We start from the raw sequence: 20,442 nt of genomic DNA on the forward strand, positions 1-20,442 counted from the left end.
CTATGGTCACGCGGTCCGCGTCCAAGAAGTTCAGAGAAGCTGCCAAACTATTCATGCGGTCGCACAACAACTTTGTGCAGTCCGCGCCAGTCTTCATGCGGCCGCATTCCATCTTTGTGCGGTCCGCATCACCATCTTCAGAGAGCAAGATTCAGAGGTCAAGCAACCCAGTGCGGCCGCGTGCCAACTTTGTGCGGTCCGCACTAACCCCGCAGGGGCATTTTTGTCCAGTTTTTCCAGCCTACTATAAATAGAATATTTTACCATTTTTAGTCAAGTTGGTTACATCTGATAGCTGTTGCACTCGTGAGACTTATGTTTTGGCCTATCTTGGGCATTTTTAGCTTAGTTTCATCATAGATTATTGTAGTTTAACATTAACAATTAATGAATATGGTTGTTTCATCTTCTATTTCTTCATTTTCTTCTTTAATTATGTCTAGCTAAACCCATTAGCTAGGGTTGTGGCTCAACCCTAGTGTGGGTAATTAATGAGTGTAGCTTCTTAATGATACATTGATATTGGGTGTTTGTTATTTGGGTTAATTTTATGGTTTAGTTAAGCATTGTTGGTTGCAAACATTGATTCTAGCTTAGTGGGTCTTAACTCTTCTTGAGAAAGAGAGTCTATGACCCCAAAATTGACCCAACAAGGAATTGGGGTGGACCCATGAGAAATGGTAGTCCCAATTAATGGGTTAAACCTCGAGAGAGTAATCACCCTACTTGAACCCTAGTTGCTTGGTCTAATTGGCCTACCCAATTGGTCTCGAGAGAGTCAATTGGGCAAAATCGCTCTCTCTACCGAGAGGTATGAGAGTGGGTATAATTGTGCAACGGTTATAACATTGATTCCAAATATGTCAATCTATTATTAGTAGTCTCTACCCGTTAGTTAACCACCTAGGTGATGCCACGACCCTAGTGCCTTTCTCTATATTAATCACACCTTAGAACATCTCTCTTTAGCATAAATTAGCCTAAATTTGTAGTTGATAATAGTAGTTATTAAACAAAAACCCTAAAAACTTTTAGAAGTACAATTAGGAGCAAGCATGAATTCCTAGTCTGAACAAATACGCAACTCCATCCCAAGCTCCCTATGGAAATTGACCCCGATACCACTATTCGGGTAAAAGTCTTAGCGCCCACTCTTCCTACCGTTGTGTAAGGTTGAGTTTGTTGCGATCAGTCAGCACACTCAAAACAAACTCTGGGAGGACGTGGTACTGGGAACTATGCGGTACGGGTACTCCAAGACCCCTGAACACTTGAAACACTATGTGAAATCTGAGAGTCAAACTGAGCTGGCTGACCCACAAAACCTCTGCCATGTCGTACTCTTCCTCCAAAATAAGGACCAGTGGGTCTCTCCAGTCTACGAGGTCTCCTCACTTCCCTATACTCTCTCTCCTGAACTCATCTGTCCTCTCTCTCCTGGACCCATCTGTCCTCTACTCGGCGAGAGGTCCTCACTACCCGCTAAACTGGGACCACAAGCTGTGTCGCTATGATATCTAGAACTCGACTAATGAGAACTCGCTGCTCTAGAGTGGGGTTGGTAGAAGTCTGGGTCCCTTTCCCGATCTGTGAAGTAGTTGGTACAACCTGAATCAACCCCGCCTGAACTAACGTACCAAACATGCTCAGGAACTGTGCTAATGTCTCCTGAAGTGCTGGAGCAGTAGTAGCAGTAGGCGCATTCGGTGCCTGGGCTCTGGCTGGAACTGTTGGTGGCTCCTCGGTGGAAGCTCACCCGGGTGCTCTGGTTGCACCACATACGCATCCTCGGCCTCTACCCCGGCCCCGACCTCCGACGGCTCTCGCAGGGGGCACGAGTGTCTGATCATCCCTAGTAGCACGTGTCCTCACCATCTGTGAGAGAATGGAAGATAGAGGTTTAGGATTTGCGATGTCAAAAATCTCGCACGACATGGAATCAAATGAAGTGGAATTTTCCTAACAGTTACATAACCTATCGTAGATAAGTACAGACGTCTCTATACCGATCAGCGAGACTCTAATAAACCAGCTTATGATTCATGACTCCTATGAACCTAGAGCTCTGATACCAATTGTCACAACCCCGGTTCACCCTCCGTGAACCATCATGACGGCACCTAGTCTCTACGACTAGGTAAGACTAAAACGCAGAAGAATACAATTTAAAACAGAAATAATGGAATAAAACAGCATTTTATAAGTGCCCCTCGGCATACAATTGGTTTATCTATATATATATATCCCAAAACCCAAAAACCCATGAATCACAAGCTAAGAGATACATAAGAAGCTCTAACTCCAAAAATGTCTAACAAAAGGGAAGTACTAAAGGGCTATACTATTACAGAAAGATAGAAAAGGACTCTTCGGTCTGCGAACTTGGCATATAAACCTCGAAGTCTCTATAAAAGCGACTAGACTGAGTGAAAGTAACTGGATCTGCACATGAAAAACATGCACAGAAAAGGCATGAGTACACCACATCAATACTCAGTAAGTGTCAAGCCTAACCTTAGTCGGGTAGTAACGAGGAAGGTCAGGGCCCTACTGAGGTTAAATAAAATATAAAGTATAACAGAGTAGAACAAGACAGTATAATTAAGTGCAATAGTAAGAAATAACATAGAATAGAAAGAGTAACAACAACTAGAATAGAGGCAAAATAATCACCGAGGGAACACAGCTCAACACAGAGATAGCAACCGGGGATCTACCAGGATACCGTCCTGTAGCCCCCAAATGTAAATGTCCAGTAGATCACCTAGGTGTCGTCCCGTAGTCTAACTCATAATACGCTGGGGATCTACCGGAATCCCGTTTCGTAGTCCCCAAATGTAAATACCCAGTACTGGGGAAATCTACCGGGTGCAGTCCCATAGTTCCATATAACTATGCAGGGGGATCTACCGGAATCCCACATCCGTAGTCCTAAATAAACAGACAAGGGGGATCTACCGGAATCCCACATCCGTAGTCCCAAATAAACAGACAAGGGGTTGCTACCGGAATCACACATCCGTTGTCCCAAATAAACAGACAAGGGGGAGCTATCGGAATCCCACATCCATAGTCTCAATGTAAATACATAGCAGTAACAGGAAAATATTCAAAAATGGCAAATTTCATATTAAGACAACAAGTAATTCTAGCCTAGCATGCTGCGCGGAATTCAGGTAAGGTAGTTTGAGCAAATAAAGCAATTAAATCACTTAGACATGCTTTCCTAAGCTAACAACAGGCTTAAAGTGCAAGTAATAAAAACAGGAAAGGAAGCATACTAGTAATTACTTAATGAAAATCAGATTTTCAATAATTAGCACAAGTACGCACTCGTCACCTCACATACAAAGCATTTCAATTAACAGTAATGCCAAATCCTAAGGGGAAGGTCCCCCACACAAGGTTAGCCAAGCCACTTACCTCGAACCGGCTCAAAATCAACCTGAAACCACGTTCTTGCCATGAGTATTCAACTCCAAATGGCCCAAATCTATTCAATTCAATTGCATAATGAATAACACTTCAAGTAACTGATTCTACAAGTAAATTCTAAGCTAATATGTGAAATTAGGTAAAATGACAAAATGCCCCTCGGACCCGCATCTCGAAATCGGGTGAAATTTCAGTTTTCAAAAAAACTGAAATCGAAGTTCAATTGACCCCTCAAATACCCATGTTAAGGTCTCATAATCTCAAACCCTAATTACCTATTTTTTCCAAAGTTTTCACCACTAATTAGGTCTTTAATCACATATAAACGAGTTATGAAGTCAAAGATGTTACCTCCAAGTGATTCCCCTTTGATTTTCTCAAAACTCACCCCCAAAAGCTTCAATCCCGTTCAAAATGGTGGAAAAATGAAGAAGGGTCGCGGATGGGCTATTTAAATACTGCTCAGATTTGACCCTATGCGATCGCAGAAATACCTATGTGATCGTATAAGACAACTTCCTCAAGCAACGCGATCGCTGCCTACTCTATGCGATCCCATAGATCAAATTCTATCACCCCACTGCCATATCAGGTCCTTCTACGCGAACGCAAGGGTCCTTATGTGAACGCAATGACCAACAAACTCACCCTATGCGATCGCACACCTTCCTCTACGATCGCAATTCACAAAAATGCCTGGTCTCAACTTACTCTACATGATCATAGGTGATCTCACGCAATCGCAACGAACAAATCACTGCTGCAAAAATACCAGAAAACCAACAATCTCCCAAAGACCAAAAGTGCCCGTTTGAGCAACCGAAATACACCCGAGTCCCCCGGGACCTCAACCAAACCTACCAACATATCCCATAACTTCATTCAAACTTGTTCCAACCTTCAGAACATTCAAAACAACATCAAAACACCAATTAAGCATCGGATTCAAGCTTAAGAACTTCAAAAACTCTAAAAATATGCTTTCGATCAAAAAGGCTATCAAACATCGTCCGAATGACCTGAAATTTTGCACACACGTCACATTTAACAATACGGAGCTACTCCAACTTCCATAATTCCATTACGACCCTCAGATCAAAATCTCACTATCAAACCGGAAACTTCAAAAATTCAACTTTTGGCATTTCAAGCCCTAATTAGCTACGGACCTCCAAAACACAATCCGAACACGCCCCTAAACCCGAAATCACCCAACGGAGCTAACGGAACTATTGGAATTCCATTCCGAGGCCGTCTTAACACTGTTCTAACTATGGTCAAATTTCTAAAACTTAAGCTCTCATTTAGGGATTAAGTGTCTCAAAACTCTCCGAAATTCAAAACCGAACATCCCGGTAAATCAAAAGAGCATAAATAAATACGGGGAAAGCAGTTAGTAGGGGATTGGGGTGTTAATTCTTAAGACGGTCGGCCGGGTCGTCACAAGCTAGGGTTAGGGTAACCCAAATTGGTGAATAGGTTACTTGTATTAGTTGACATTGCCGAAGGATAATGCAAATGTGCTAATAGATCTTTTTGTAAAACACCCAGATGATGCACTCTAAAATATTACAATTAGATGTGAATACTAGCATGATCAAAAAAAATTAGATGATAGAAAGCCTGGAAGAGATAAATATTGCCTTAGTATGACTCTCGTCCCTAGTAGAGAAAGGATGTTGAGCAACCCGAAGAGCCGATGAATGAAGCAAGGAGAGCTAAAAGCGAAAGAATGTTGTGTTGCAGTTTTCACGAGAAAAGGGAGATGCAAAAATATTCGCAGAGTAATGAGAAGAGAGATAAGGAAGCATTATGAATAAGGTGTGATACATTGATAACGACGGTAGGAAAAAAAGAAGAAGAAATGACAGTATTATAGAGTCTAGTCAAGTGAATGAAGAGACGAGAGGTGACAGGCCTTAGGACAACAAAAGAGTATATGCCATAAAGTCATATCCTCATCTCAAGGAATAAGTTCGTGACTCTAACGTGATTACTAGAAGGGAGAATTAAACCCCAGAATAATAGAAATCAGTATGGGCTGGTGAACAAGATAAACTAAATATGAATTTAGGGACTGAGTGATTTGATAACGGTCGGCATCATGAGAATTTCAGATTGCTTTCCGGTGATAATAGAATGGACAACAGAAGAAAATTCATGAGAAATTCAAAGAATGGTCATTTAGGAAGACGCTTCCCTAAAGCAAGCAATGTGAGCAAAGTTAATAGCGACTGTATGTGCCAGTTACACTAAATGTCACCATTGCGAGTGAGGAATTTCTTTATCCTTGGTACAAAAGGATTACCGCAAGTGAGTAAGGGTCATCGATGATGTGAAAGGACGCCAAATATGAAGAGGAAAAACATCTATAGGCAGGTTGTCATAGCTCCAAGTCTTAGTAATCCCCTAAAGGGGGGAATATGCAATGATAAAGGAAGAATGTGATAAAAATGAGAAAGGGATGAGATTACACTTATCCAAATATTACACATATGCTATGATTCCAAGACATTATGTAAGTGCGAAGTCAAAAAAAAGGGGGGAAGTAAGGGTTCCTGCCCGGGATGCTATTGATAGATAAGGAGCTAACACGTGAGGTAAGTTAAGATAAGGAAATAATCCAAGAAAGATTACGCAGAATATGGATATGAGAATGGGCCAACTAGTAAATAGTAGTTGATTCAGGAAGAGCCTAGTCATGACTAGATAAGAAGTTACGGACAAATCAGTAGATCATGCAAGATGAATGTAGTAAACCCCAACATGGAGAATTCAGCCTCGCAGTAATGCCATTATAATACTTAAGATACATTCAAATAGGAGTCGGGGTAGTTAAAGGTACCGTATGAGTGTTACGGGGATAAAAGAAAGTGCCACTAGGAAGGCAATCAAAATATTAGTCCAGAAGCAACCCCACAAGCACAAGGGCATGGAGGTAAGTAACTACAGATAAGTATAGGCAAGGAAGGACATCAGAAGGTCTGTCGAGTATACAATGTAATAAGCTCATAGCTTTACAAGATTCAGAGAGTCCTCCCTAAGTACTACAATAAAAGACTAGTTAAGGAAAATAAGGAAGAAGGCAGCAACCTAAACTCAGTGGCCTAACGAGGAAATAGTCTTATAACAACAGTCTCAAAACAGCATTGTATGCACTCCCTAAGAAAGTGGCACCTACCGTGGCTAATGAACAGAGAGCAAAATCAGAAGTGATATTCAAAATCATATGAGTTCTATGGAATTTCAATATATGTGGACACTAATATAAGCTAAGTAGGCACGCTACAAGGGGCAAAAGACCAGGAAAAGCAATTGCTTACGTTTGAAGAAAGCTGAAATGGAACGAAAGGAATTATTCAATTAATGATCAGCCGAGAAGACTCCGGTACAAGTTAAAAGAAAGAATTGGGTCCAGGTCATAGACAAAGGATTGAATCAATAGAAGATTTTATCATGGTTTTTAATAGCGTCCATAAAAGGCTAAAGTAATAACTAAATGTCATGAGCCACAGATCGGAAGATAGCTTGAGCCTATATAAAGGCTAATCAGAAGAAAGAGGAAACTAAAGAGTTACATCAACTAAGTAAATTAGGAGTCTGCTTATTGGACCTAGGAAGTTGTAGACATCATGATTGAGAACATTGCAGAATCACTCTTAATATCAGAGATACAAGAGAGACAATACAGTAGCCATATTCTATAACAGCTCTACAATAAAGCCAGTTCGAAGAGTACTAGCTTCATAAGAAGTCAGTATGAAGCTTGATTGTATATGCACCAGAGGTGTAAGTATTATAATAGAGCTTCAGGTGGTGGAGGCAAATTATACCTATATGGAAGGGAGGTTATGGAAGGATTAGAAAAGGTGACAAGAATGGATAACTTCTTGGGATTAAGCTCATGAAAATAAGAGAGCTGATGAATTCTCTAAATTATAGAAGGCTCAGTATAGCCAGAATAAACTCAAAGGAGTCTAAGACTAGTAGCATTTAGAAGAGATGGAATGATGCCCTGGTAGTGGAATAATGGCGTAATTTTGATAGATAAAGGATGATATTTGGGCCTTCGTTGAGTAATGACTTGAAGAGGATTGCATGAACTGTAAGGGGCTAAAATACCCATATAAGGTGGCTCACATTGGGATGCTATAAAGTGCGGTTATGGAAGTATAATATCACCCCTAGGATTAATCTAATTACTCCTGATATCCTTGATGAGACGCGAGCCCTAGCGATGGTGTTATATAAAAGATCAAGTTATCAGTGGTAGATGATGAATAAATATTAAGGTGAATCAACAATAGATGGATAAAAGCTCAAACAGTATCAGGTGAGATTACAGCATCAGTCTTAAGGATAAGCAACGAGGGTAACCTGGAGTTGGCTGAAGACCTTAGTAACGATAAATTGGAGGAAGAATTATGGTATAGTATGACCCATGTTGATGCAGTAAAGCCATACAAATGGATAACCAGATCTATGAAATAAGATATGGCCATATTCACAAGTTCTACAAAGTATAGAGAGAAGAACTTCAGTACACCTATAGATGCCCAGAGAGGCATCATATTAAGCTTTGTATATGTTTACAAAGTAAGGCCTAGAGATTGACTAAAAGCTAAAAGGAAAAAGGAAAGATGAATCGCACAAGCGCACTTACAAAGCCAGGGTCATATAGGCTGCATGACATGAGGTAGCAGCAGTTGCGAGATTAGAAAGATTTCGACCACAAGTCATGATATGAGCAAAAACACTAAAGGGGGGAATACCTTAGACTTGGATTTATTCACAGAGCAACTGCTTAAATGGCAAGGAGAGTATTAAGGTATTCACAACAGCTAGAAGTTATGAAAATGATAAAAGCATCGGTCAACATCCGAGGACAAATGTTGCAAAGGGGGGAATGATGTTACACTCCGCAATAATACGATGATGTTACGTCCTGCAGTATTATATTATGATAATGTTACGCCTTGCAGTATTACATTACGATGATGTTACGCTTTGCAGTATTAAGTTACGACAATGTTGCACCCTGCAGTATCACATTACGGTGATGTTACACTTCGCAGTATTAAGTTACGGCGATGTTGCACCCTGTAGTATTGTACGTTGAATTTGTCGTAAGGTAATTGACATCAGACCAAGTAAAAGATTATTTGGAGATTATAAGGATTATGTTATTTCACAAGTGATGAGTAAATTCATGAAGGTTAAAGGGAAGCAAGTCAAAGAAAATGAATTTTTGTCAAAGTTGGCATTTTGGGGTAAAATACGGCCCGAGCTAAAATACCCGATATTTATAGACTAGTACCATACAAGTATAACGTGTAAAGTATATTAAAAATAAGTATAATTTTAAGTAATTTGAGGTAATTTTTTAAATTATGTGGGTAATTGATTAATTATCGGATAACAGAACATTACCCAATTAACTAATAAGCAGACAAAACTTAATTAATTATACCCAAAAGAAATGTGGCAGTAAACCACCATTTAAGACTCTTAGTCATTTTAGAGTATGTGGCAACCTAGTATGTTGGTTACAAGACATCTCATGCCTCACATTTTCATTCCCCAACAACACTTTAAATTCTAAGACTTTTAACAAAAGCTTCCATAACTCTACACTACAAAAAAAAATGGGTAAATTGCGGAGGTTAAAATTGCAATTTGCGGAGGTTAGAAACCTCTGCTATTTGCCGTCACAGCGGTTGAGCAGACCCCGTAGTAAGCATCGCCACTATTAATTTGCGGCAAATGAATGCGAGGGTTTGACGAACCGCCGTGACAGTAAATAGTGGAGGTTTCTAACCTCCGCAAATTGCAATTTTAACCTCCGCAATTTCATGCACGAAAACAGAATTTTATTTTTAAAATTTTTTTTTTAGTGTAGGGGTTGTAAACCCCCGCAATTTCGTATCTATACACCATCAGAATCTATCCAATTTCTTTTTGGGGGTTTTAACCTCATCTATATTTAAATATATTATAGAATTGATTTTTTATCATCAATACGTCATACTTTTTCCCTAATATCAATTGAGATATTTATGCTTAAACCAAAACATTAAAATTAAGAAACATCAACATTTCATTAACCATGAAAAATACTGTCAAAGTAGTATTATATGTCATCAAGCTAAACTAGAACATAGTTAATCATCTATATTAGTCAGCTATTACATTATCCTAATACATCCACTTCAATTAAAATGAATCTCAATTGCTGTCACAGAGATTACTAGCGCTAGAAGATCTTTTTGCATCCGTCAGTGAAACGGGTCCGCTAGTTGCATCTCTCGGCTGCAGCAAAAAGTAAATAATATGTGAAAATGAGGGTGCAGAACTAAAGTCAAAGGAGTATCTTGACAAATCCATAATAAGGACTAAAATTGCAGCAAACTGAATCTAACGTTGGAATGATAAGATTAATGGGTAAACGAATTGACAAGAATTTTCTCTTGTATTGATATTAAAAAGCCAAGTCCACTTATAGTTTTAGCCAGTATTAAGGAGCAATATGAAGAAGTTATTCATCATGTTTCAACTAAATATGAAGAAGAATAAAGATTTAAAGTTAATTGTGTTTCTGCACTTTCAGAATATATTATTCCAAGAAAACACCCACATCTCACAATTTAATAGGAACAGAAAAATAAAGGCCTGCTCACTACTAACTGAAAACAAAAATAAACTATTTGTAATAACAGATGTGATAGATAAAATTGCACAATACACCAAAAATTAAAGAACTTAGCATTTACCGTTGTAGGAGTAGAAGCAAATATCCCAGCAAATTGTTCTGCTATTGACCCTTCCTTCATTATCATGTATGCTTTGAGAGTATTCATCAATTGATTGTACTTCTCTTGGCATCCAGAAGAACATCCGACATTATTACTCACAATTCTAATATTACCAGGACGAAGATTTGTCTCTCTGAAAGTATTGCTTGGAGTAGCTCCTAATCCCAAACATCTCACCCTTCCAGGATACTCTTTGCCTAGCACCTTACCAGCAGCATCATTTGGAGAAATTTCAGACTCATCCACTGTACTTTCACTCACTGCTAGCTTAATTTTTTCCTATACACATCACAAAAATCTATTAACTAGAATTAAAAATTGCATGTAAACATTAATCCAAACCAACACATGTACTGAACCAACTAGAGGAAAAATGTAATAGATGTGGAGTGCCAAAAACTCATGGATGGGGTGACCAACTCAATGTAAATAGATTCAAGACAACTTATCCAATAATAAGTTTTAAGTCACATAAATCTTTTAAGGTTAAAAAAAAAGGCAAACACAAAAGAACAGCAATGTCTTAAGAGCCAAAAAGACTGAGGTAAATCAAAATTGACTTATCTACACTAGATGGGACTTGAGACAATGGTTAATCATGGCTGCATTCTTAAGAAGAAATAAAGTGTCATGATTATCAAATCGTGGAGTGGCACAACATTCATTACTGCTCTTGCAACATTCAGTTATGCAATTCAAAAACTGAAATATCTAACAACTTGTGCAAGTATCGCCTAGAGGCATACATATTATAAATAACGTGCCATAATAATATACAAGGTTTCAACAAAAAATTTACAAGGAAAAAACAAAATAGTAGAGACAAGGCTTCTTTGAAGTTTTGACATTCGTCCAACTCCTTTTTTACTACATTTCCCCAACTTTAGCATATCAGTGGAAGTGGAATTAAAGATGAGGAAAAGTGTAATAGATGTGCCAAAACTTGTAGAGATATTCAGAATATAAATCACTCCATGGAAATCATTTGTAATAATCATGAATGTAAATTACACATATTTCTTTTGCCTCCTCATTTACATATGATCCATCTTTTTTCATGTGTAACAAGATAAAGTTGTGCTCGTCCAGGCTTTCTCCCTGTCCCAGCCATCTATGTATGAAAACAAAAATAATTCAGAATAATTTAATTAAGAAAAAAAATAGATATAATATCTAAAATTTAAATAGTAAAGTAAGGTAAATAATGTGACGTGTTTCACCATTTCAGCCCTTCTTTTAGAATTAGGTTTGGAGCCACCGGTGTGTGGAACTGTTTGTTTTTTCCAATTTTCAGCATTTCTTTTACACATGTTCTAACAATAAGATACATTTCAGTCAATTATATAAATGAATAATCATATTTTTATGCATTTCAATGTGACGTTTCAGAAAAATACCTGAGTTTCTTCTTTAGAACGGTAGTTCACAAAGAAAGTCCATTGATCCCGAGTAATACCTACCGGAACATTATCCATAATCTCATCTTTGGTTTTAAGTGGGTCTTTAAACTCGTCCCACAACTTCTGCCTACTTGCAGCCCACTTCTTTGCAATAGAGCGATAAACATATTCTCGTGCAACTTCCTCAAGGGTCACAAAACAGAAATGAGACTTCAAAAATAAATTTTGGTTAGTTTATCTTTTATATACAAATATAAAAGTAAAAGACAAAATAGAGATATAGTTATAAAGATATAGAGCTTATACCTTTATAATGTTATTAAAGCAGTCGTTAAAGTATGACTTAGGCATATCCGACCATTTATCAAAGCTAATTGGAAATATGGTACAGTCAGTTGCTAAAAAGCCACATACGCCTGCAAGAAGGCCTTGTGCTTCGCCAATCGGATCCAAGCAATCAAACTCCACCACAACACTTTCTCCCTGAGGTAGACTTAATGCTTCTCTAGTCTTCAATTTGAGCCTTTTGGCATCTCCATGTGAATCTTTAATAAATAAAAATAAAAGCAAGAAAGTGAAGGTAAGAGATATGGTATAGAGAGGTTTGAATAATTCATTATATTGAAAGTTACTATTACTGTGAAACACACATAGGAGCAGATAGTAACAATACACACATAGGAGCAGATAGTAAAAAGCTAACATCAATCCACAAAAGATACAGGAATTTTTAAAGTAACCTAGTCCTATCTTGAATCTAGCAAATAGTAACAGCCACACATAGGAGCATATAGGTGAAGCAGCAACAGATGTACAACAGTCCATGGCAACAAAGATTTCATAGTCTGCAATCAGGAAACCAACACAACCATATAAAGCATGTTGCGTCCAAGAACCTCTCAACAGCCACACAATGTGTGTTGCTTAGCTCATAGAAGGCATATGTTGCCTTATCAGAAGGAAAACGGACTCTTGTTACTTAATGGAAGTATAAATCACCAGAAATATCAGACAAAATTCAACAAACATGCCAAGAGCCATAATTAGACAAATTCACAATTAGACTCTAAAGTCCTATGCAGCAACGAAAGGATAAATATTACCTATTCCATCGACAGTTCAATGATGTGAAGACTCATGTTTAGCACGCTTATTGGATGTTGCTTGTGCTGGTGTGGGATTAATTGGAGGTTGAAATGAAGGAGTTGTTTGTCCTGTGGCCTGAAATGAAGGAGTCGTCTGTCCCGTGGCCTGAAATGAAGGAGTTGGCAGTGTTGTGGCCTGAAATAAAGCGGTTTGCTATCTTGTGGCTTGAAATGAAGGAGTTGATAGTGATGTCGCCCGAAATGAAGGAGTCGGCTGAATGCAAGGAGTTGCCTGCCCCATGGCCTGAAATGAAAGAGCTTGTTGCCTTGGCTGTGTTGTGGCCTGAAATGAAGCGGTTTGCTGTCCTGTGGCTTGAAATAAAAGAAGATGGTAGTGATGTAGCCTGACATGAAGGAGTTGTATATGATGTAGTTGGGAACGAAGGAGCCAATAGTGATGTCATATCTGGTGCCGCATCAGTAGATTGTGAAGAAGATGCTGATTGAACTTAACTTTTGTAAGTTCTGGAAACGTTTGGCCTTCGGCATATCTGCAATCAATAAAATAAATAATAAGTAATAGAAAATAAAAAATAAAAAACAAAATACAAAATAAAGTACATATATATAGAAGAAAAAAATAAACATACAAGGATACAGGAAAATTGACATGCCTATTCAGACATATGCTCATCTATTGCAATTTAGATATTCTCATAAGCATCATCAAAAAATTGTTCAAGTTCTTGTTGTTGGTATGGTTGATTCTCACATATTTCATTTTCATCAACCTCTCCCATATCAAATAAATCTCTCGGCTTTAGATGTACAGCCACACTCCATTCTTTACCTGTTACATCATCAACATAATATACCATATTTGCTTGAGATGCTTCAATGTAAGGATCATCATCCTCACAATCACCAATATGAATCAATCTAGAAAAATTGACACAATTAAAATTCCAAGCATCTCTTTGGACCCTCTATCTCGAGTAGTGTCTGCCCACTGGCATTTGAAGAGCACAACTATGAATCGATAATAATTAAGCTCAATAATATCTTCTAACTTCCCATAGTATGGCAAGTCTGCTTGCCTTGCACTTCTATCAGCACTAGATGCAACACAAAAGGTGTCAGAAGTAAGAAAAACTCCACTATTTTGAGTTTTTAATCCTTGATCTCTAGAAAAAACTCGAAATTTAAATCCATTGATGTTATAAGAAGTGAACCTTCTAGCATCTAGCGCTGGACCTCGTGCTAGGAACTTCAGTTCAGTAGAGATGGTGTCTGCAATTTCTGGGTTCATAATCTAATAATAACAAACTTATTTTAGTCAAGCATATTAAATCCAACGAGAAAAGCTATGTGAAGCAAAAATTATTATACCATTCACTCACCCGTTTTGGGAACCAATCAGGAAACTCTCTATTAACCTTCCTCTCCAAATCTGATGCTGAAAGTCTCCGTCCTCTTGTGCTCTTTCTTATGTAATCCCTAAACTCACTTCAAATGAGCTAACTATATCAATTTTAATTATTTTAACTCTAAACTTTTGCCAATATTCATATCAATTTTATTTACTTAATAAATGGCTTCACTGCCGCACAATTAAATAACACATATCGATGAGCTTGCGTCTTCACCAATGTAGTTAAGGGGAACGTTGAGGAGCCTCCAACTGGTTTACCTTGTGGAGGGAAGATAGATGATATTTCAGAAGCCTCATTAAGATTTGGTTCATCATTCACACGTCTAGGCCTATTCAGCCTTGACTCAATCCCCTCAAAGTAACGAGAACAAAAAGTTAGAGCTTCTTCAACAATGTAACCTTCAGTTATGGAACCTTTTGGTTGTGCCTTATTCCCTACGAAGGACTTAAAATGACCTAACAATCTAAAACAAAAAATGAAACATGTTTCGAATAAGCACTTAACTTGAATTAATATTACATACATCAAAATTTCGGATAAGAAATATTTTACCTTTCAACAAAATGCATCCACCTGTAATGTACCAGACCACCTTATATTGCTTCATCTACTAGATGGACAGTTAAATGGACCATTACAGTAAAAAATGATGGTGGGAATAATATCTCCAAGTGGCAAAGTGTGGATCTTGTAACTTTTCTAGATCCGCCAAACTCAAACTTTTAAGACAAAGTTCTCTGAAAAAAAGAGGAAAGCTCTACTAAGACTGCAACAACCTCCTTTGGCGGCACATTGCAAATTGCTATTGGTAACAATTGCTCCATAATAACGTGACAATCATGACTCTTTAATCCAAAGATTCTCCTTTGATCCGGATCAATGCAATCAGAAATATTACTCGAGTAACCATCTGACACTGAAATATTCTTTAAAGTTGTGAGGAAAGCCACTTTCTTTTCCTTTGGAATGGTAAATACAGCAAGCCTATACTCATCATTCTCATCAGGCCAAAGATCACGCCTTATACCCATATCTTGCAGATCTTTTCACGCCTTAATATTATCTTTTGACTTGTCTTTATCATTGAGCAAAGAATATATAATATTGTCAAACACATTCTTTTCGATGTGCATGACGTCTAAATTGTGGCGCAACGAGTTGAACTCCCACTATGGAAGATTAAAGAATATGCTTTTTTCCCTCCATTGTTGTGTTGCACCTTGCCCAATATTTCTTTGTGTAGATCTTTTTCTTCTCTCATTCAACTCAGCCGATTTTCCAAATATAACATCAATATCTTTCACTTGTTGCAAAATATCAGATTCGGATAACTTTCTCGGTGGGTTTCTTTCCTCCACATTTCCATCAAAGTGATGCCTCATCAGTTTAATTAATGATTTCTTGCTAAAAATCTACGATGACCAATAAAGCACCACTTTCTACTATGGCGAAGCCGACAAGGTTCTACATCAAAATTACAAGTGGGACATGCTAAACCAGTATGTGAGTTCCAACCAGATAAGATATCAAGTCCAGGAAAGTCACGAATTGTCCACATAAGAGCAGCTCGCAATCTAAACATCTCTTTCTTTGATGAATCAAAAGTTTCGACACCTTCACTCCACAACTCATTCAACTCCTTAATAAGGGGTTGTAGGTAAACATCTATATTATTTCCCTCCGTACGTGGACCAGGAATGATCATTGAGAGAATAAAATTGGGTTGTTTCATACACAACCAAGGAGGAAGGTTGTATGGAACTAAAATGACTGGCCAAATGCTATAATTAGTACTCATCGTGCCAAAAGGATTGAAGTCATCACTAACTAGGCCAAGCCGAACATTCCAGGGATCAACGGCAAATTCAGGAAAAGTTGTATCAAACCTCTTCCATGCCTCACCATCTCTAGGATGCCTCATGATTCTATCTTTGTTACTATCCTCAGCATGCCATCTCATATATTTTGCTATTTTAGAGCACATGAACAATCTTTATAACCTTGGTTTAATTGGAAAGTAACGCAAAATCTTTGCAGGCTTCTTAGTTTTCTTCTTGGTTTCTTCTTACTTGAAGCAGACATAAGATCTTCATTTCTTTTCTTATTACGCTTCCACCTAGAAGTGTGACAATACTTAGATGTTTCCTCATTAGCATCATTCCCCCAAAATAACATACAATCATTTGGACAAACATCTATCTTGATATAATCAAGATAAAGCTTGCTGATAGTTTTCTTGGCCTCATAAAAAGAATGAGGGATCCGTGCAAACATGTAAATACATCCCTCAACAAATCTAGTATCATGGTCATTCCCTTGTCACTTAGCCCAGACAAACATTTTATGTGATATAATTTTAATAAAAATTCTAGTTTTGAGTACTTGGACCCTTCAAACAATTCTTAACTTCCATCTCTAAGCAACTCGAAAAAGTCTTTATCATTTGAAGCAGGCTCATCATTTAACCTTTCTTCACCACCCGATACTTGTGACGGGCCTACATTAACCCCATCGTGCCTTAGGACCCCAAATGCTTCATTAATCAATAATTCTACTGGATTTTCAGGAGGTAATGTATCTTGTATAACCACATTATTTATAGAATTAGGCAGTATATTTCTTTCACCATGAATAGTACAAGTGACATAATTTTGAGGTAATGGTTTGCAAATCAAATGTTCGAGCACTACCTCTCTAGTCTGCCACTTTGCGAATCCACATTTAGGACAAGGACACTTTATTCTATCTCCAACAACAGCATTAGCAAATGCAAAATTTAAAAACTGATTTAAACCAAATAAATATTCTCTGGTGTTCCTTGGCTTTCTAATCCAAGATTTATCCATAGAAAAATATTAACTTTCAAGTGCCGCTTATGAACTTTTCAAAATATAAAGAGAAAATATCAGTTCTCTATTATTAAAATACAAAATATTAACTATGAAGCAATATATACATACCACAAAAGCCTCTATAATCATAAACACTACCAAACTTGAAAATCCTCTAAGAAAGAATGCATTTGCATAGTCATAGTCATATCTCCCAACAATAATAAGTAGATTCAAAGATTTTCCCTTCCTAAACAGTAAATTTCTCAGAATTTACTATATAATATCTCAAGTAATGGACCAGAAATGATGGTTTCCAGTGGGTGGCTATAATGACAACTCATACTATATAATATCTGACCCATATTACTAGCTGCTTTTACAAAGTTATATTATCAGTGTTTGTTAAATTGACAAATTAGGATTATGAGGTGTGAATTCGTAAATTTTCTGACTTTTGTTGTCTGGCATACTTTTAACATTTGAAATTATGGGAAAGCATTTTTCAAACAGAAGTATAAGTGTTGCATGCCTCAAAGCATGTCTATTAATGTGAATGTGGGTAAAACACTGCATCTATCTCCTTTATCAAAATATACTGCATCTATCTCAAATTGCTCTGCCTTTGGTTTGGGTCGTTTCCAATCTGATTCTACTTTCAGCTCCAATTTATTTGATATACTTTCTACTTTGATCATATTAGTCCTAGTGCCTTAGTTGACACATATTGTAGCTTTGTCAGTTTGGACACTTATTTTTCCTTGTCAGCTCTCTTTACATATTTGTGATATGTAAAATTATATTTCCAGCTTTTCCATGTCTCACCTTCATGAAACTATAGTGGCTAAACCCTGCCAACATGTCTCAAACTTGTGTGACGTTTTCCTTTCCTGTAAGTTTTTCCATAATTCTCATATTTGGGGGCATAGGCTCCTCCTTCAATTTTATCTTTTAACTTCACCCCCATAAAGATCATACCTAGAGTACTAAATAATAATACTCTACAACCTATTAGTAGTCCGAAGCAACTATTCATTTACCTATTCTACAAAAAATATGGACAACACATGGAAACGGGAGACTTTAGAAAAACAGGTAAACAAACTAAATACCCACAAAAATTCATACAGATCGACCATTTAATACACACAAAATTTCAATATCAAACACCATTTAATTATACAGATCGACCAATACACACAAAAATTCAAAATTAACAGAAAACCCATGAGGGGAAATAAGGAAAAAAGAGAAAAATCAAACCTGGGAGAAGGAGAATATTGGTAGAGATTTGTAGTGGACTCAATCAAAGAAGAAATAACGAACGGGTGTATTTTGCCTCACACTCAATAATGAGAAAATTGAGAAGACAGTTTCCAAATGTTGCGTAGGACAAGGACACAAGAATTCTTTCTCTGTGAGGAAAAGAGAAGTTCAAAGAAGAAGAAGACAGTGTATTTTGTTGTTGGAGGGGCGGAAGTTTCTAGGTGAAAAAGATTGGAGGGAGTCTGAAATAAATTACCCGCGATTATTTTAGGGTTGCGGATGTTTTAGACCACTGAAAATTGTATAATTTTATGGGGCTACTACATTGCCGCAAAATTATGTAAATTGCGGAGGTTACTTGTACCCTCCGCAAATAAACCTTAACAAAAGCTTCCATAACTCCAGCAAATCATTTCTAACGTTTCTGTTAAGAATAAGCTCTTCAAACTTCACCAAGACTTTCCTAACTCTTTTTATAGTTAAGGATACATTTTAATGTTATAGTTACTTAAGGAAGAATTCTGCCTAGATGGTCTTTGCATAAGAAACATTATTGCTTCAAGCTTTCATACATCTTGTTCCGCATTTTGTCGCAATTAACGGGTGTTAGAGGATTGTCAAGAGCATCGACAGGTATGTTAAGGCTATCCCTTCTTTCTTTTGGCATGATCTATACGACATAAACGAAACGTGCAAATGCACAATTTTCATAAAGAACTCTATTCATAGAAATATTAGAGATGCTTATGTTCTTAATTCCCCATGTATCATGTTATTCTATCATATGTTCATAGGTCTCAGAAAATATGTAAGTTGATAAAGTTTACTTTATGGTATTATTCAAAGGAAAAATGATCTTATGACACTTTGAAAGATTTTATTGACGTACTTCTCATGCATTGCATTCATGTACATTGACCCATGACCAGATGACATTATATACGTGTATATATGTGTATATATATGTATATGGGATATGAGAAAATGTTATGGCGTTATATACGCACAAGCACCTGATCAGCTAGTATACATTGATGATTTTGCCCACAATGGCCGAGATGATATGATGGGATGCCCTTAGAGGTTGATGATGTTATGAAACATGTACCTATGTACGCATGATATTCATACGCATATGCATGATACTATAAGTATTTTATGAATTACAAAGTTATCTAGACTTACAAGTTGAGTCATTTACTCTATATTTCTTTCATGTCTGCTATGTACTTATTTATGTGCCTTACATACTTGGTACATTATTCGTATTAACGTCCCTTTTGCCTGGGGACACTGCGTTTCATGCCCGCAGGTCCCGATAGACAGGTCGAGAGCCCTCCAAGTAGGCTATCAGCTCAGCGGAAGATGTTGGTGTGCTTCATTTGCTTCAGAATTGCTTGTTTGATTGGTATGATTTAGACGTGTATTGTTCTTGATGAAAATTATGTATTCTTAGAGGCTTGTAGATAGATGTCATGTACGTAAGAGATTGTATGGCTTTATCGGCCTATGTTCAGTATACGAGTGGTTATTTTGATCTTATAGGTTGTATGTCTTATGCATAAGTTAGTATCATATGTTGTATTCTACTTATCTCACGGCCGCCTTCCGACTCAGTTATCTATAATAGTATGACATGAAAAGATACGTTATGTTGGTGCTCGGTTGAGTATGGTACCGGGTGCCCGTCCCGTCCCATCAGTTTAGGTCGTGACAAATGTGATGGGAGTGATATTGGACAGAGATGGGGGGCAGATTTGACGGTTGGGGTTTCAATGGCTGTTCGTTTGGGGTAATTTTGGTAGGGCCTGTGGAAAGTTGGTTTTTGTAGTTGTAGGTGTTTTTCTGTTTATGGGTTTTGTCTTAGGATTTTTATGTTCCGTTGGTACAATAGTTGCAGTTGAGGTAAACTGGAAAAGAGAGTGTGTACACGATATTTTTGCTAGTGTTTCAGATTTGTTAGAATTATTTTTTGGGTTTTTGTTCTGAAGTTCCCACACATGGTCTTTCAAGATGGCAAACTTATTATTTTAGGGAATTGTAATGTCCCTTTGTTGCCTGGAGAGTCATTAATTTTTTTCTTGGACTCAAAGAAGGTCTCTTTTCGCGTTTCCAACGTAAAGTTTCTATGTCTAGTAACATTATTTTCTGATGTAATCATTGCCTCCTCCCCCCCCCCC

General features: G+C 37.5%; 1 protein-coding gene across 2 annotated transcripts; it reads right to left on the reverse strand.

Moving 5' to 3' along the window:
- Window positions 1–9,517: 9,517 nt before the first annotated feature.
- On the reverse strand, window positions 9,518–18,485 carry LOC107791786 (uncharacterized). 2 transcript variants are annotated; one of them, XM_016613921.2, is made up of 6 exons: window positions 18,260–18,485; window positions 12,751–13,283; window positions 11,954–12,192; window positions 11,645–11,826; window positions 10,206–10,526; window positions 9,518–9,744 (listed from the first exon to the last, which is right to left on the reverse strand). In XM_016613921.2, the coding sequence occupies exons 4-6, from the start codon at window positions 11,720–11,722 to the stop codon at window positions 9,661–9,663; spliced, it is 483 nt and encodes a 160-aa protein (XP_016469407.1). In that variant the 5' UTR covers window positions 11,723–11,826; window positions 11,954–12,192; window positions 12,751–13,283; window positions 18,260–18,485; the 3' UTR covers window positions 9,518–9,660. The 2 variants fall into 2 exon arrangements, with proteins under 2 accessions (XP_016469407.1, XP_016469406.1); XM_016613920.2 differs by having other exon boundaries at window positions 11,645–11,857.
- Between the last annotated feature and the right edge of the window lie 1,957 nt (window positions 18,486–20,442).

The sequence above is a fragment of the Nicotiana tabacum genome, chromosome 20 (genome assembly GCF_000715075.1).
Source record: "Nicotiana tabacum cultivar K326 chromosome 20, ASM71507v2, whole genome shotgun sequence".
In the NCBI taxonomy this organism is placed as follows: domain Eukaryota; kingdom Viridiplantae; phylum Streptophyta; class Magnoliopsida; order Solanales; family Solanaceae; genus Nicotiana; species Nicotiana tabacum.

What these genes read in the sequence shown, in the direction of transcription:
- LOC107791786 (XM_016613920.2), bottom strand. Translation starts at nt 11,998, where the DNA reads ATGCCTAAGTCATACTTTAACGACTGCTTTAATAACATTATAAAG. An exon ending in GCTTTAATAACATTATAAAG is followed by an intron (nt 11,858 to 11,953) that starts GTATAAGCTCTA and finishes TTATTTTTGAAG; the next exon opens with TCTCATTTCTGTTTTGTGAC. An exon ending in TTGCTTCTACTCCTACAACG is followed by an intron (nt 9,745 to 10,205) that starts GTAAATGCTAAG and finishes TTTTTGCTGCAG; the next exon opens with CCGAGAGATGCAACTAGCGG.